Source organism: Euleptes europaea, chromosome 18, assembly GCF_029931775.1.
Source record: "Euleptes europaea isolate rEulEur1 chromosome 18, rEulEur1.hap1, whole genome shotgun sequence".
In the NCBI taxonomy this organism is placed as follows: Eukaryota; Metazoa; Chordata; class Lepidosauria; order Squamata; family Sphaerodactylidae; genus Euleptes; species Euleptes europaea.
Window position 1 is genome coordinate 8605511 of NC_079329.1, and position 16201 is coordinate 8621711.

General features: G+C 51.2%; 1 protein-coding gene across 1 annotated transcript; it reads right to left on the bottom strand.

The window, feature by feature from the left end:
* Positions 1-991: 991 nt before the first annotated feature.
* Positions 992-10586, bottom strand: MAPK7 (mitogen-activated protein kinase 7). The gene is made up of 7 exons (XM_056863021.1): positions 10367-10586; positions 9039-9204; positions 7234-7945; positions 5547-5973; positions 3314-4257; positions 2024-2151; positions 992-1145 (listed from the first exon to the last, which is right to left on the bottom strand). Exons 1-7 carry the CDS (start codon positions 10584-10586, stop codon positions 992-994), a joined length of 2751 nt encoding a protein of 916 aa, XP_056718999.1.
* Between the last annotated feature and the right edge of the window lie 5615 nt (positions 10587-16201).

Here is a 16201-nt window from a genome sequence, read left to right on the forward strand (position 1 = left end):
CACCAAAGAGCTAACACAGTTGTGGGCCTTCTGGAAGCTCCAAAAAGGAGGCCAGGGGACAGGAGCCCTCTTCTGGGTGGCAACAAGGCAACCCCAAAGCCAAGTGAGTCGTCCAGACTTGGAACCAAAACAGAAGCAGCGAAGCTCTCCTAGATGTTCGTCTGGGCACCGACGGCAGCTGCAGTAGCCACCACGGCTTATGAGGAAAGCACACAACTTTGCACAGGGAAGGTCCTGATTCCAATCCCAAACATCTCAGGCCAGGGGGGGGACCTTTTATTATAATCCTTTAAAGGATTTCAGAAGGCGGGAAGGGCATCTGCCTGAGGCCTAGAGAACCGCAGCCCCTCGGAATCCATAAAGACACACGATGCAAACAGCCGGCCAGACGCCAATGTAAGATACCGCTTCTTGACATTTCGGCAGGTGGGAACCCTCACGGGCTACCTGTGAGGAAGCACTCCCAGGGCAATTCTATGGAGCTCTTCATGCTTTCAGGTGTTCCATTCTCTAACGTACTCAGGCGAGGTGACGTTTCGGGATCAAGGCAATGCATGCTGTTTTCCACATCCGAGTAATATCCATGCTTCAGGCCACGTGGTAAGGAAACACAGTGAGGGGTCAGGAAGAAGTCGACCGGACGCCGGTCCCCAAAGCAAGAAGGAAGGCCCTTAGTGTCGTGACAGAGGTCACTAGTGAGTGGTGAGGATGCCGTTTCCCACAACCCACCGACCCAGGATTACCCAGCTGTAGCGAGGCCATCTGAAAACCTTTTGTTAAAGGCCTCCAGTCCAACACAACCACCAGGCCTGACCTGCGTTTTCCTTTCAGCAATAAGAAAACAGGCACTGTGGTGAAGCTCCCAGCCAGAGTGAACAGGGAAGGCCAACGGACAAACCGTCCCATGAGAAGGTAAGTGGGTGTGGCCCTTTTTTGGAAGCCGATAAAATCAGAGCGAGAGAGAGAAGGCGGAAGGCGAGGTCCCGGCTTTTCATGCGTCCTGCAGGTCGGGGATGTCGGAGAGGATCATGGGAGAGCCCAGCTGCAGCTCCTGCTGGAGGGACTCCATGTCGGCCGGGTTCATGCGGTGAACTTCCAGCCAGTCGGCGAGAAGGGAGGCCGAGAGCGGGGCAGAGTCGCCTTGACTGGAGAGAGACAGAGAGAAAAGAAGGGTGAGGGGGTGAGGCAGTGGAAAGGAGAAGCAACAGAGAACAGTTTGTACGGCGCAGGAGGTACCAAGTGTGCCTCTTTAGCAAGGAGGAAACCAAAAGAAAAGGCTGTTCGAAGCATTAGCTCGACCGGGACACAGCTTGAGTACCGCAATCAGGATGCAGTGCTGAGACATCGCAGCGGTTTTTTTAATTAGGAGATCAGCTCAAGGCTACAAAATTGAGCAAATCGTTCCATTTGCACTCTGAGGGTTATGCCAAATCTGGATTTTTCCAAGCGCAATGGCACCCTCTAGCGGAGACAAAGGTGTTTTGTTCTCCCATCAGAGATCCAGCAGTTCACATGAACATGAAGCTGCCTTATACTGAATCGGACCCTGGGTCCATCAAAGTCAGTATTGTCTACTCAGACCAGCAGCGGCTCTCCAGGGTCTCAGGCAGAGGTCTTCCACATCACCCACTTGCCTGGTCCCTTTAACTGGAGATGCCGGGGATTGAACCTGGGGCCTTCTGCATGCCAATCAGATGCTCTACCACTGAGCCACAGCCTCTGCCCTAAAGATGGGGTTCATCCAGGATTTGAACCCGGGACCTCTCGCACCCAAAGCAAGAATCATACCCCTAGTTCAAGAAAAGGGTATTTGGGGGGGGGGGGTTTACTGGGGGGGGGGTTGGGTTTTTGAGGAAGTTTCTGAGCAACTGCTCCAGGACACACAAAGCGCCGGCAGAGCTCCTGGTGCTGCCAGCCACCTACTTTCATCTGTGCCCCCACTCCCAGCCAAGAATGCACTTGCTTCATTCAAAACTCCACCAACCTGTTTCGCCTATTAAGTCCAGAAAGACTGCCCTCTTACCTCTCCCTGTTTTCCCCAACCATGTCGAACGACTGATTCAGAAACTCTTCCAGGTCAAACCCAACTCCGTAGCCAGCGCCACTGCCTTTAGGGGTGCCAGAGAAGACGGGAGGCAGAAGGTCTTCCACCTGGAATCAAGAAACCCTGAGATCATTCGTCAGTCAAAGATAAACAGACAACAGGTATTTGTAGAACCCCCCCCCCATAAGACAAGGATTGCCCCAAAGAGTTTTCAGTGGCTGCCATTCAACAGAGACCTCTCATTTGGAGGTCCATACCAATTAGGGGCACTGTGGACAAAGCATGTACCGAGCATGTACAGAATGCAGTCCTTGCAGGGCTGGAGAGTGAGGGACCCAACACTCAAAGCCAATACTATCAGAGGAGCCCACGATGAATTTTGAAAAGAATTAGGTTGCCACAGGCACTCTAAACTACTTGTTATTTGAGGATGCTCAACCATGCAGTACGGTCAGTTGACGATTCTCAGGTAGGTCCCATGACCGCCCCCCAGTGCTTACAAAATGAGGCTGCAGAGTGTTCTGCAAAGAGACCGAACAGAGATCAGCCTCAAAAATTTATTACAGGCGAAAATCAATAACATATATAAGAGTTTTAGAAAGTTATGTACACTTTTAGTCTGGAATTGTGATTGTTTTGACCACTGAAGAAGGCTATTTAGAAAGTCTAATTTTGCAATTTTGTGTCTATTCGTGTTGCAGGTTTACATGACCAGGCTGGTTTGGTAGGCTATTGATATGTTATTGATTTTAGCCTGTAAAAAATATACACGCATTTTGTATTGACGTAACCTTTATATTATATAACATTAGGCCTTGGATGATGAAGAAGAAGAGTTGGTTTTTATATGCCGACTTTCTCTACCACTTAAGGGAGACTCAAACCGGCTTACAATCACCATCCCTTCCCCTCCCCACAACAGACACCCTGTGAGGTAGGTGGGGCTGAGAGAGCTCTAACAGAGCTGTAACTTGCCCAAGGTCACCCAGCTGGCTTCGTGTGAAGGAGTGGGGAAACAAATCCAACTCACCAGATTAGTGTCCGCCACTTATGTGGTGGAGTGGGGAATCAAACCGGGTTCTCCAGATCAGACTCCACCACTCCAAACCACCACTCTTAACCACTACACCTCGCTGGCTCTCAGGATGTTGATTTTCTTCCTTGACCCTTGGGTACTTAATTTAAACTATTAGCCACCTTGGCGGCCCTTGTGAGGACAGAAAGGCAGGATAAACATTTTGAAAGTAAACACCTAAACAAAACAATTACCTGGGATTTTGACAGCTGTTGGGTCACCATATTGATATCCGGCGCTTCCGAAGGCACAGCGGTCTCTGGAGAGAGCTCCGGAGCCATCTGGTGCCGGTTGGGCCCTTGGGTTTCCTCGGCGACCAAACCCAGCGAAGACGCCTCCGCTTTGCCCGCCTCCGTCAGAAACATGGCCTCCTCCGCACCAGCCCCCGCTCCATAACTCACCGTCTGCTCAGGCAACGCGTCACCAGGGGGCACGATCTCCGGCTGATTCACCGGCAGCTGTCCGGCCACGGCCCAGTTCTCGGGCTGGGGGACCCCGCTCCAAGTGTTGAGGGTCGTCACCCCGTACGGTGCCTGGAATATCTGGCCGGGGCCGTATTTGACGCTTAGCACACACTCCGGTTTGGACAGCGCCACTTTCTGACAGGCCGGGGCGGTGACCAGGAATGGGGCAGGCTGGGCCGGGAAAAAGCGGACCACGTTGGCGTTGGACCCTTGAACTGGGGCTAGTTCCGCCCCCACAGGAACCAGGGTGAGCTTGGGTCTCAAGGCAGGTGCCACCTTGTCCGAGAAGGCAAGGAAATCGGTGGGGGTGGAAGCATTGGTGGAAGAGGCGGGCGAGATATGGCTGGCAGGAGGCACTTGAGGTGGCAAAGGGTTGGCAGAGGGCACCTGAGACAGGATATGGCTGGCGCCGGTCACCTGCGGCGGGACCGCGGACCCGTTCTGGGCCGGCTTGTTCTGGGTGCGGTCGACCATCTTGGTCCACCTCTCCAGAAGGTTCCGGTCGTTCTCAGTCAGCATGTCCTTGCGCTCCTTCTCTTTTTCCTTCTTCTGCTTCTCGCGCTCCTTGGCCCGCTCCTGACGCCGCTTGCGTTTCTCCTCTCGCTCACGCTGGCGCTCCTTCGCCGTCACCGGCCTCCGGATGTCAGGCGTCTCTGGGATGGAGGACGGGGTGTCTGTGGGACAAACAGCTTTAGAAGACCAATGTCCGTTCACTCTACCCTCTTGTGGCTCGATATGTTTGAACTCAAGAGATAAAATATATAGTATATGATCAGGGGGCTGGATCAACTGCCCTACTATGAGCGGTTAAAATGCTTAGGGCTGTTTAGCTTGAAAAGAAGGTGGTTAAGGGGAGACATGATAGAGATCTATAAAATTCTGCATGGTATGGAGAGAGAGGACAGGGAGAAGTTTTTCTCCCTCTCCCATAATACTAGAACACGGGGTCATCTGCTGAAGCTGAAGGGCAGAGATTCAAAACAGAAAAAAGGAAGTATTTCTCCACACAACGCATAGTTAACTTGTAGAACTCCCTGTCCCAGGATGTAGTGATGGCTGCCAACTTGGAAGGCTTGAAGTGGGGAGTGGACATATTCACGGAGGAGAGGGGTGTTCATGGCTACTAGTAAAAATGGGTACTAGTCATGATGCAGACCTATTCTCTCCAGGATCAAAGGAGCATGCCAAATATATTAGGTGTTGTGGAACACAGGCAGAATAGGGCTGCTGCAGTTGTCTTCTTTGGGGGCTTCCTAGGGGTACCTGGTTGGCCACCGTGTGAACAGACTGCAGGACTTGATGGACCTTGGCCTGATCCAGCATGGCCTTTCTGATGTTCTTATAGGGCAACAGGACAGCTGGCCTCTCTCTGGACACATTTTGGGGGAAGAAGAGTAGATCTGTGGGGTTCAAGGGGAGGGGCTGTGGCTCAGTGGTACAGCCTCTGCTTGGCAGGCAGAAGGTCCCAGGTTCCATCCTCGGCATCTCCAGTCAAAGGGATTAGGCATGCAGGTGATGTGAAAGACCTCTGCCTGAGACCCCAGAGAGCCGCTGCTGGTCTGAGTAGACAATACTGACTTTGATATACCAAGGCTCTGATAACACATCTTCACGTGTTTGTGTGTTCATTATTATTGGAGCGGTTCCTCAGTGGAACAGGCTTCCTCGGGAGGTGGTGAGCTCTCCTTCCCTGGAGGTTTTTAAGCAGAGGCTAGATGGCCATCTGTCAGCAATGCTGAATCTATGACCTTAGGCGGATGATGAGAGGGAGGGCACCTTGGCCATCTGGGCATGGAGGAGGGGTCACTGAGGGTGTGGAGGGAGAGGAGGCAGTTTGGAATTTTCTGCATGGCTTAGGGGATTGGACTAGATGACCCTAATGATCCCACTCTATGATTCTATGATTATTATTACTACAATCCGGCAGACACCCCTTCCCCACGCCCGACCCCTTCCACCTTACCTTTGTTCTTATTCCGGAGGGCCGACTTTAAGATGACAGCCTTGAGGGCGGCCTTGGTGTCATCTGAAATGGCGCCCTCCCGTTTGGGCGGCGCGGCGGGAGGCTCCACTTCGGCCTTCACCTCAGGCTGGGGAATGGCAGTAGCGATGAGGGGAGAGGTAAGGTCTATGGTTTCCGGTAACGGATAGGGGGCGGGAGATGCCATGGCATAGTCACCCTCTCTGGGCTGAGGCGAGCCGGCGCTGGGCATGTCGACGTCCTGGCAGCAGAGGAGCAGGCCTGGGCCGGCGGCTGTCACACAGCCCCCGACAACTGCCGGCCGCAGCGCTGGCTTGAAGCTGATCTGGCGCCGGATGCCCTCCCGGCGGTCATGGAAGTCGTTGATCTCGGCCACGATGGCCTCCTTGATCTGCTCCTTGGTCAGCACCTGGGAAAGAGAAATCTGACAATAAGGCCTAAGTAAGGATAAGATCCAGGATCCCCGTGGCGCAGAGTGGTAAGCTGCAGTACTACAGTCCAAGCTCTGCTCATGACCCGAGTTCGATCCCGACGGAAGCCGGTTTCAGGCAGCCGGCTCAAGGTTGACTCAGCCTTCCATCCTTCCGAGGTCAGTGAAATGAGTACCCAGCTTGCTGGGGGTAAAGGGAAGATGACTGGGGAAGGCACTGGCAAACCACCCCGTGAACAAAGTCTGCCGAGGAAACGTCGGGATGTGACATCACCCCATGGGTCAGGAATGACCCGGTGCTTGCACAGGTGACCTTTACCTTTAAGGCTAAGACATATTCATAACCATAATGTTTTGCAAAGAAAGATTCATAAGATTTCTCTAATTTATTCTAAGCTGTATTAATAACCTATATCCTGTTTGGAACAAATATGAATACATTTTTGAGAAATAAGAGTACTTGGCAAAAGGGGCTCGGGCAAGGACCTGCCTAAAGGGTCAGCCTGACATCCCAGTTTCTAGACACTATTAATTATGACTTAGGGGGGGTTCCAAAAGTTCATAACAATGGAATGTGTCTACCAATTCTCCGTAGTCTCTTTAGCCTATAAACGTAAAGGTCCCCTGTTCAAGCGCCGGTTCATTCCTGACCCATGGGGCGACGTCACAGCCCGACGTTTCCTAGGCAGACTTTGTTTACGGGGTGGTTTGCCAGTGCCTTCCCCAGTCGTCTTCCCTTTACCCCCAGCAAGCTGGGTCCTCATTTGACCAACCTCAGAAGGATGGAAGACTGAGTCGACCTTGAGCCGGCTGCCTGAAACCAACTTCTGTCGGGATCGAACTCAGGTTGTGAGGAGAGCTTGGACTGCAGTACTGCAGCTTACCACTCTGCACCACGGGGCTCCTAAATTATGACTTAGGGGGGTTCCAAAAGTTCACAACAATGGAATTTGTTTACCATTTCTCCGTATTCTCTTTAGCCTATAAAGAGGTCTGTAACGTAGAAACAAGTTGAGGGAGAGAACTAGCACTGTTCTAAAGTTCACTGCCGTATCTCCCTCCCTTTTGCGCAAAAGCCTTGTTGTATGTTTTGTCTCGTCCATAGCCGCTATTGCCTTGAACACTGTCTGTTTCCTTGGATGCTTTGTTTCTTTTATTAAAGTTAAATCTCTAAACTTCAGGGTTCTCTCTGAGTACTTCTTAATCAATTGGGTCCCAGCCTGAAGGAACCCACCTCACCTGCTTGTCGAAGTCAAAGTCGAAGGCCGGCACACACTCCGGCTCGTCGTCGGGGTCGTGGTACTTGGCCAGGAAGGGGTGGCCGAGGGCCTCCACCACCGAGATGCGCTCGCGGGGGTCGAAGCGCAGCATCTTGGAGAGCAGGGACAAGCCCTTCCGGTCAGCGTGCTGGTAGAGGCTCTCCCAGGGCACCGGCTGACGGGACGGCAGGCTCTGGACGTACGCCCGCACCCGGTCAGCCCCGATGGAATGGACCACCTTGGCCGGGGGGGTCCCCAAGACGGTGATGATCAGCTGCAGCTGGTGAATGTAGTTCTTCCCGGGGAAGAGCTGCTTCCGCCCGAGCATCTCGGCGAAGATGCAGCCCACCGACCACATGTCAATGGCCTGGGTGTACTCGTGCAGGGAAAGCATCAGCTCAGGGGCCCGGTACCAGCGGGTGGCCACGTATTCCGTCATGAAGTACTTGTACTCGTCGGGCTTGGTGCAGAGGCCCCGGGCCATGCCAAAGTCACCGATTTTCAGTTCGCAGTTCTCATTGATCAGCAGGTTGCTGGGCTTCAGGTCCCGGTGGATGACGTTGGCCGAGTGGATGTACTTGAGGCCCCGGAGAAGCTGGTAGAGGAAGTAGCGCACATGCTCCAGGGTGAGGGGCTGAGAGGAGTGGATGATCTGGTGGAGGTCGCTCTCCATCAGGTCCAACACGACGTACCTGCCGGGACATTTATTTTGTCAAGGGGAGAACAACATGGTAAGCGGGATGAGCGGCCTTTTGGAAAACAGTCAAGGATAGAAGGCCGAAGAAGAGTTGGTTTTTATATGCCGATTTTCTCTACCCTTTAAGGAGAATCAAACCAGCTACAACCTCCTTCTCTTCCTCTCCCCACAACAGACATCTTGTGAGGTAGGAGGGGATGAAAGAGCTCGAAGAGAACTGTGACTAGCCCAAGGTCACCCAGCTGGCTTCATATGTAGGAGTGGGGAATCAAACCCGGTTCTCCAGATCAGAGTCTGCCACTCTTAACCACTACACCATGCTGGCTCAGTAGTAGAACATGTGCTTGGCGTTTAGAAGGTCCCGGGTTTGATTCCCCACTCCTCCACATGAGCGGTAGAGGGTAATCTGGTGAACTGGATTTGTTTCCCCACTCCTACACATGAGGCCAGCTGGGTGATCTTGGGCTAGTCACACTCTCTCAGCCCCACTTACCTCATCGGGTGTCTGCTGTGGGGAGGGGAAGGGAAGGCGATTGTCAGCCGGTTTGATTCTTCCTTAAGTGGTAGAGAAAACCAATTCAAACATGCCATCAACTGTGTGGTATAGCCCTTCCTGGACTGTTATTATTTGAGATTTCAAGGCCTTACTGCTTCCCAGTCTCAAACTGCAGAAAAGTAACACGCAGAGATTAGAATTTCTCCATAGCCTTCTCCCTGGCAAGCTATTTTTCTACAGGCAGGGTTAGAAAAGATACCAGCCCGGGTGCATCTCCAAGAAGGGAATGCAGAATCATGCTAAGAAAGCACCAAACCTCAGGGAATCAGTATCCAGGCAAGGGTTTCCATTAGGCAGGTAGGGTTGCCAGCTACGGGTTGGGAAATATCTGCAGATTTTGGGGGCGGAGCCTGAGGAAGGCGGGGTCTGGAGAGTGGAGAGACTTCAATGCCATAGAGTCCAATTGCCAAAGCAGCCATTTCCGCCAGGGGAACTGATCTCTATCGGCTGAAGATCAGTTGTCATAGAGGGAGATCTCTAGCTAGTACCTGGAGGTTGGCAACCCTATAGGCAGGGGAAGGGAAGCACTCACACAGATCTGAACTCGGCATAAGGCACGGAGGGCTTCAGGATGTCCTTGATGGCAATGATGTTGTCGTGCTTGAAATGTTTGAGGATCTTCAGCTCGCGCAAAGTGCGCTTCGCATTCATCACCACATCGAAGGCATTGGGGATTTTCTTGATCGCCATCTGCTGGCCTGGAGGGAGAAAGGCAATGGGGGGCAGGTTAGATGCACTGATTGGGGACTTGTGTTCGTGTGTACTTCTACGTATCTGTTTCCTACTTTCCAGGCAATTTATCAACCCTAAAAGCTTTTGCGCCTGAGCCAGGACTGAAAACCAGGAATCACAGCTAATAAGACTCAACGAGGGCAGGCCGTCCTTTTTGTTCACTCACCGACCCTGTTGACAAATTAAGCAGCAGGGTTGACAGTGTTGGGTAGTGGTTAGAGTGTTGGGCTAGAATCTGGGCAACCCAGGCTTGAATCCCCACTCTGCCATAGGGCTGTTGTAAGGATAAAAGGGAAGAGAGGAGAACAACATAAGCCGCTTTGGATCCCCAAAGGGGAGAAAGGCAGGGTACAAATGAAAGAAATAAAAATAAGTAAATAAGGGGCTAGAGTTTAGTTCAAAAAGGGAACTAAACCCTCCCCTGTCATCCCTCCCAGTCCTCTTTGGCATCAGGCAGATTTCTCTCCAGCCCAGCTACGAAGAAGAGTTGTTTTTTATATGCCAACTTTCTCTACCACTTAAGGAAGAATCAAACCGGCTTACAATCACCTTCCCTTCCGCTCCCCACAACACACACCCAGTGAGGTAGGTGGGGCGGAAAGAGCTGTGACTAGCCCAAGGCCACCCAGCTGGCTTCATGTGTAGGAGTGGAGAAACCAACCCAGTTCACCAGAGTAGCATCTGCTGCTCATGAGGAGGAGTGGGGAATCAAACCCAGTTCTCCAGATGAGAGTCCATCACTCCAAACCACCATTCTTAACCACTACACCACGCTGGCAAAACAAAAGGCTTGGATGAAGGCCAGGCTATTACCTTGATCATCTTAGCCACAGTTATCCATCTCGTCATTTATTCTCACAACAGTCCTATGAGGTAGGATAGATTGAGAATGACTGGCCCAAAGTAACCCAGCAATCCCCATGGCAAAGGGAGAACTCAAATACAGTCTCCCCAGTTCTGGTTTGCCATACTAACAGCATCTGGTATTTTTTTTGGGGGGGGGGGGGAACCACCAAAGCATCCTTCTAATCCTCAGTGACGATCTCCCAGCCGCCATCTCTTTGCACCACTGCAGGCAGAACTCAGGAAATCCCACATGCCATCCACCACCCCTCCATCTTCACACACCTGTATCCTTGCGCCGTGCTGAGCTCACGACCCCATAGGCTCCCGTGCCGATCGTCTCGATGACCTCATATTCGTCCCCCACCTCAAAGGTGATGTCAAAGGAGTGGGCCTTCAAGATGGCCAGGTTCTTGGCTGCCACAGCCTCCTGGTGAGCCCGCTCCTGCTTCGCTTGGCCCTGGGCGGCTTCCTCGCCCTCATCGTCTATGGGGGGCTCCGCCATGGTTCCTCGCTGCAACAAAACACACACAAGTAATTGAACAGTGTCAAATTTATGTCAAAGGTCAATGATGTATCAAGGTTTGAGCAGGTCAACCATTCTTCTCTGTTTGGTCCTCATCGTGTAGGATGCTAAAAAAAACACGCTATCCTGTTTCGTGGGAGAGTGAATAGGAAGAGCCCAGCTCTCCTCAGGCATGAGAATGGAGGAAAATGGCCCGAGACATAAGAAAAACCTCTGCTAGTTCTGACTAACAGGCCATTTACTGAGCAAGCAAGGTGCAGACTAAGACCTGACACTCTAACCCCCACTCTGCCAAGGAAACTTGCTGGGTGACTTTGGGCCAGTCACACATTCTTAGCCTAACTTACTTCACGGGGTTGTTATTGTGAGAACAAATTGGAGTTAAGTAAGAACAACGCTGTAAGCTGCATTAGGTCCCCTTGGGGGAGAAAAGCAGGTTTTAAATATCTAACCAGAATGCTGCTCTACGCTCCTTGGAGGAATGGCAGGGCAGGTCTAAACCAGCCTCCTGTTTCCCCACAACGGTCAACCAGATGTCCTAGAATGCCCACAAGCAGGGGCACAGAGGCCAAAGCCCTCCCTCAGTTCTTAACCCCCTCTCCCAACAACTGGTATTTACAGGTATGCTGCCTCTGTGCACATAAGTCCCATTTAGCCAACATTACTAACTGCTACCCATAAATCCTAATCGAGTCAGGCTAATCCGATTCGAAAGCCACCCAAAGTAGTGGTCATCACTAAATCCTGTCACAGTGAGTTCCACAGATTGTTTATGCATTGTGTACAGAAGTCACTTTTTGTTCATCCAGATGCTCCCGCTCCCCAGTTCCAGTAGAAAAACAAATCTCTCTACTCTGTCTCCACACTATGCACAATTTTATAAACTTCAGCCATAGCCTGCTACTTAAACTCTTTTGCCCCTAAACTGGGAAGCCCGTAACACTTTACCCTTTCCTTGTAAGGAATGTCATCCAACCCCTTCATCATTCAGGTCGCTCTTTTCTGTGCGTTTTCCAATTCTACAATACCCGTTCAGACAATGGCCCTATTTTTACGACAGGGGGAAACCAGTGGGAGGGGTAGGTGAACCTGCCAAACCGAGGAATGTATGAGAGACAGAGTAAAGCTGGAAGTAGGAGAAAATGAACAACACGAAGGCACAAAGGGGGGGGGATATTTCATCGCCCCACACCTCATCTGGACACCCAGTGAAGACAGCACCGATAGGGAAACAATCTGCCCCCCACCCAAATCAGAGACAATCAAGGAGATGGGGAAAATTGTCGAAGGCTTTCATGGTCAGACTTCATTGGTTCTTGTAGGTTATTCGGGCTGTGTGACCATGGTCTTGGTATTTTCTTTCCTGACGTTTCGCCCGCAGCTGTGGCTGGTATCTTCAGAGGAGTAACACTGAAGGACAGCGTCTCTCAGTGTCAAGTGTGTAGGAAGAGTAATATATAGTCAGAAAGGGGTTGGGTTTGAGCTGAATCATTGTCCTGCAAAAAAGTATCAAAGGTAATGTGCTAATCATTGTCCTGTAAGTATCAAGATAATGTGCTAATGAGGGCGTGGTATGTTAATACGGAACCATTGTATCCTGAAGTGATCTGTTAATGTGTGAAATCCAAAGTATGGCTACTGCGGACTGTAGATGGGGAAAGATGGGCTGCCCCTCCTCGGGGGCATCAACGAAGATACAATGGGGCAGAGAGGGCGGGGCTACCTTCCATGGGGTGAGTGAAAAAGAGCTTATGGGATGGGACAGGATTGATTCTCGCTCCTGGGTTGAGCAAAGAGCATGGTAAGAAACTGATGGAAATCTTTGGGGAGGGGGGGGGGAGAGAGAGAATAACAGGGTAGAAAGACATGGGACCACCATCATTGGGGGAAGGGCGGTTCTATTACAGGTTGGGGGGGGAAAGCTACACTGTAGAAGAAGGGAGGTGTTCAGTTGGGAAAGAAAAGAAAGGAGCTAGTCCACCCCCTGCTCGGGGGGGGGGGTCTCATTTTCCTTCCCTCCCAATGGGGTGAGATGGAGAGGGAGATCTCACCTGGGCCAATGGGAGGCGCCCTGGGTCGCTGGCTCACCTGGGGAGGTTCCCTTTCTGGTCCGCCCCCTCCCCTGCCGCCTCGCTCCGACAAGCCGCCTCTCGGAAGTGCCCGGATGTCACGGCTTCGAACCCTCCCCGGCCAATCAGGACGTGCGGGGGCGGGGCGAGTAGTAAAGGGGCGGCTCCTCCACGCCTTTCCCCCCCTCCTTCGCCGCGATTTCCTCCCCCACCCCTTCGGCCAAGTCCCGCCTCGCTCTCGTCCCACGAACCAATCGGGGAACGCGGGAGGTGGAAAGGCGGCCAATGAGAGAGGAGGAGGTCGGATGAAGCCGGTTCGGCTTCATCCGACCTCCTTCTCTCTCATTGGCCGCCTTTCCACCTCCTGCGATCTCCGATTGGCTCGAATTACCGGGGCTTCCCTGCCTTGTGACTGGTTAAAGCACCAGTCACAAGGCAGGGAAGCCCCGGTAATTCGACAGGTGGAGATTTCCCTAGCGTGGACAAGCGCTTAATGGGGGGGGGGGAGAGAGAGGAGTTCCTTGGTTGAACTTCTGCCTGCGATGCTCGAGTTAAAGGGAAGAGAGTCCTGTTAGGAGAAAATCCAAAAGAAAACTTTCGGGACTTCTAGATCTGTAACCAATTTAAAAATAAATTCTGCTGCAGAGATGAGCGACGCTCCGGTTTGCCCCGGGTTTAGGGCGCTTTCACACATACCAAATAATGCACTTTCAATTAATTTCAATGCACTTTGCAGCTGGATTTTACTGGGGCCGTTTATGCCTGGGAGGTTTTGCCTTGGATTTGCAGCTCTTTAGATGTGCATTTTCCCCATCCAAATTCTCAAAACTCAACAATGACCACTTAGGCATGGGAGGTTTTGCCTTGGATTTGCTGCTCTCTGGATGCACATGTTACCCAGCTGAATTCTCAAAACTCTGCAGGGGGGCTTATTCTTGAGTTTTGAGAATTTGGATGGGGAAAAGGTGCATCTAGAGAGTGGCAAATCAAAAGCAAAACCTCCCATGCATAAATGGCCAATAAGCCCCCATGCAGAGTTTTGAGATTTCGGATGGGGAAAATGTGCATCTAGAGAGCGGCAAATCCAAGGCAAAACCTCCCGTGCATAGGTGGCCACTGTGTGAAAGGGCAAAATCCACTTGCAAATGATCCTTAAAGTGCATTGAAAGTGGAATGAAAGTGCATTATTCAGTGTGTGTGAAAGTGCCCTAGGTCTTCAGCTCAACAGACAGGGTAGCCAACTCCAGGTTGGGAAATTCGCAGAGCTTTGGGAAACGGGGCCCGGAGAGGGCAGGTTTTGGGGAGGGGAGGGACCTCAGTGGGGTGTAACACCATAGAGTCCACCCTGAATGGCTTAGGACCAAGATATCTGAAGGAATGTCTTCTTCCATATGTTCCTACCTGACAGGCTCGTCAACTCAAGATACACATATGGCGGGTACACAAGAGGGCCTTTTCCGTGGTAGCCCCACAGTTATAGAACAACTTCCCCGGCACAGTTGTAGGCCACAAATAGAGAGGGTACTTGAGGAGCAAGGAGTACAGAAGATTCCCACAACAGAGCTAAGGAACTTGCTCCAGCTGGGGAGAGAAAAGATCAAAATATAACCATCTTCAAGTACTTGAAGGGCTGTCATACAGAGGATGGTGCCGAGTTGTTTTCTGTTGCCCCAGAAGGTTGGACCAGAACCAGTGGGTTGAAATTAAATCAAAAGAGTTTCCATCTAGACGTTAGGAAGAATTTGCTAACCGTTAGAGCGGTTTCTAGGGGAACAGGCTTCCTCGGGAGGTGGTGAGCTCTCCTTCCCTGGAGGTTATTAAGAGTCTAGATGGCCATCTGTCAGCAGTGCTGATTCTATGACCTTAAGCAGATCATGAGAGGGAGGGCATCTTGGACATCTTCTGGGCATGGAGTAGGGGTCACTGGGGGTGTGGCGGAGAGGTAGTTGTGAATTTCCTGCATTGTGCAGGGGGTTGGACTAGATGACCCTGGTGGTCTCTTTCAACTCTATGAAGTCACTAGCACTAACCAATATGACCTGCTCCTCTATGAAGATCAGTCAGAACTAAGAACTTGAGTAAAGCCCATCCAACGAGATGCCCCCAAGAGACTGCAGTTCAGCACAAATCCACTAAGTCCCCACAACCCCCAGTTCTTAGTTGTGGCAATCACTTTTTCCTAATTTCTTCGATGCACATAACATGCACATTGCAGGGTACATACATTGTAGAGTTTTCTCGTTTAACTTTTCCAGAAATTTTGACAGCCAAGGCGTACTTTATTTCCAAATTAAACCTCGAGGCCCCTTTTCTGTTGTACCTGAAACCATTTATTGTGTGTACGAAAAAGAACTCGCCCTCGCCCAGCTAAGGTTCTGCAGAAGTCCCTGCTGCTTGGGCTTGCAAGGCCCATGAAGTAACTCATGCAGAAATGCAACAGGCATTTGCCCCCAGAAGCAGAGGTTTCTGGAGCACTCTCTGCATCAGGAATTGACCCAGTCTCACCTGATGCAGAGATGTGGCAGAATTAGAAGATCCAAGAAGAGGCTGATTGGAAGAAAGCCGGGCCAGAACCAAGCAGAGGCCGTTGCAAGCTTCCTTTGCAAAAAGGAGTGTTGGGGGCTCTCAGTAGCCTTTAATATTGTAATTAGTTTTATCACAATCAAGCACTGTAACAATATTCCGGCAACATACACATTTGGAAACTGCTGTGACAAAAGTCTGTTTTTTCGATTTCCTGTAAACTTTCAAGAAGAAGAGTTGGTTTTTTATATTCCAACTTTCTCTATTACTTAAGGAAGAATCAAACCGGTTTACAATCACCTTCCCTTCCCCACAACAGACACCCTGTGAGGTAGGTGGGGCTGAGAGACCTCTAAGAGAGCTGTGACTAGCCCAAGGTCATCCAGCTGGCTTCGTGCGCAGGAGTGGGGAAACCAACCCGGCTCAACAGATTAGCCTCTGCCATTCATGTGGAGAAGTGGGGAATCAAACCCGGTTCTCCAGATCAGAGTCCACCACTCCAAACCACCACTCTTAACCACTACACCACGCTGGCTCTCATGAACATGAAACACTGGCCAAAGTGAGGTTTTGCTGCATGTTTTAAACTGCCTCCCTTAATATCAATTTAATGTTTTTTTTAAAACTTAACAGGTAACAAACATAAATGACAAAATTCTAATAAACGGGAGTGCTTCTTGGTATATTTACAGGACCAAAGCAAAGCACAGCCAGGTCAAGAGATGCGAGGTAGAAGACACGCACGCCCCAACTGGAACCTCAGTTTCTCCAACGTAATCCAGGGCAACCTCTTGGAACAGAGGTCCAAGCCTGATTGCCGAGCGACACTCAAAATTTGATAAGGAAACAGCGGAATAATATTTGAACATCTCAAAAGGCAACCAATTTCTCTCTGCATTTTGGGAGGGGGGGTGAGGCAATACAGGTCAGAAGAGAGAAGCAGAGCGTGGAAGCTTTTCTGGGAAATTTGCCTCTGCTTGCTTTGAAGAGAGCAGAGCTCGG

What these genes read in the sequence shown, in the direction of transcription:
- MAPK7 (XM_056863021.1), bottom strand. Translation starts at nt 10,586, where the DNA reads ATGGCGGAGCCCCCCATAGACGATGAGGGCGAGGAAGCCGCCCAGGGC. An exon ending in TATGCCGAGTTCAGATCTGT is followed by an intron (nt 7,946 to 9,038) that starts GTGAGTGCTTCC and finishes ATGTCCCGGCAG; the next exon opens with GTACGTCGTGTTGGACCTGA. An exon ending in GTTGGGGAAAACAGGGAGAG is followed by an intron (nt 1,146 to 2,023) that starts GTAAGAGGGCAG and finishes GTCTCTCTCCAG; the next exon opens with TCAAGGCGACTCTGCCCCGC.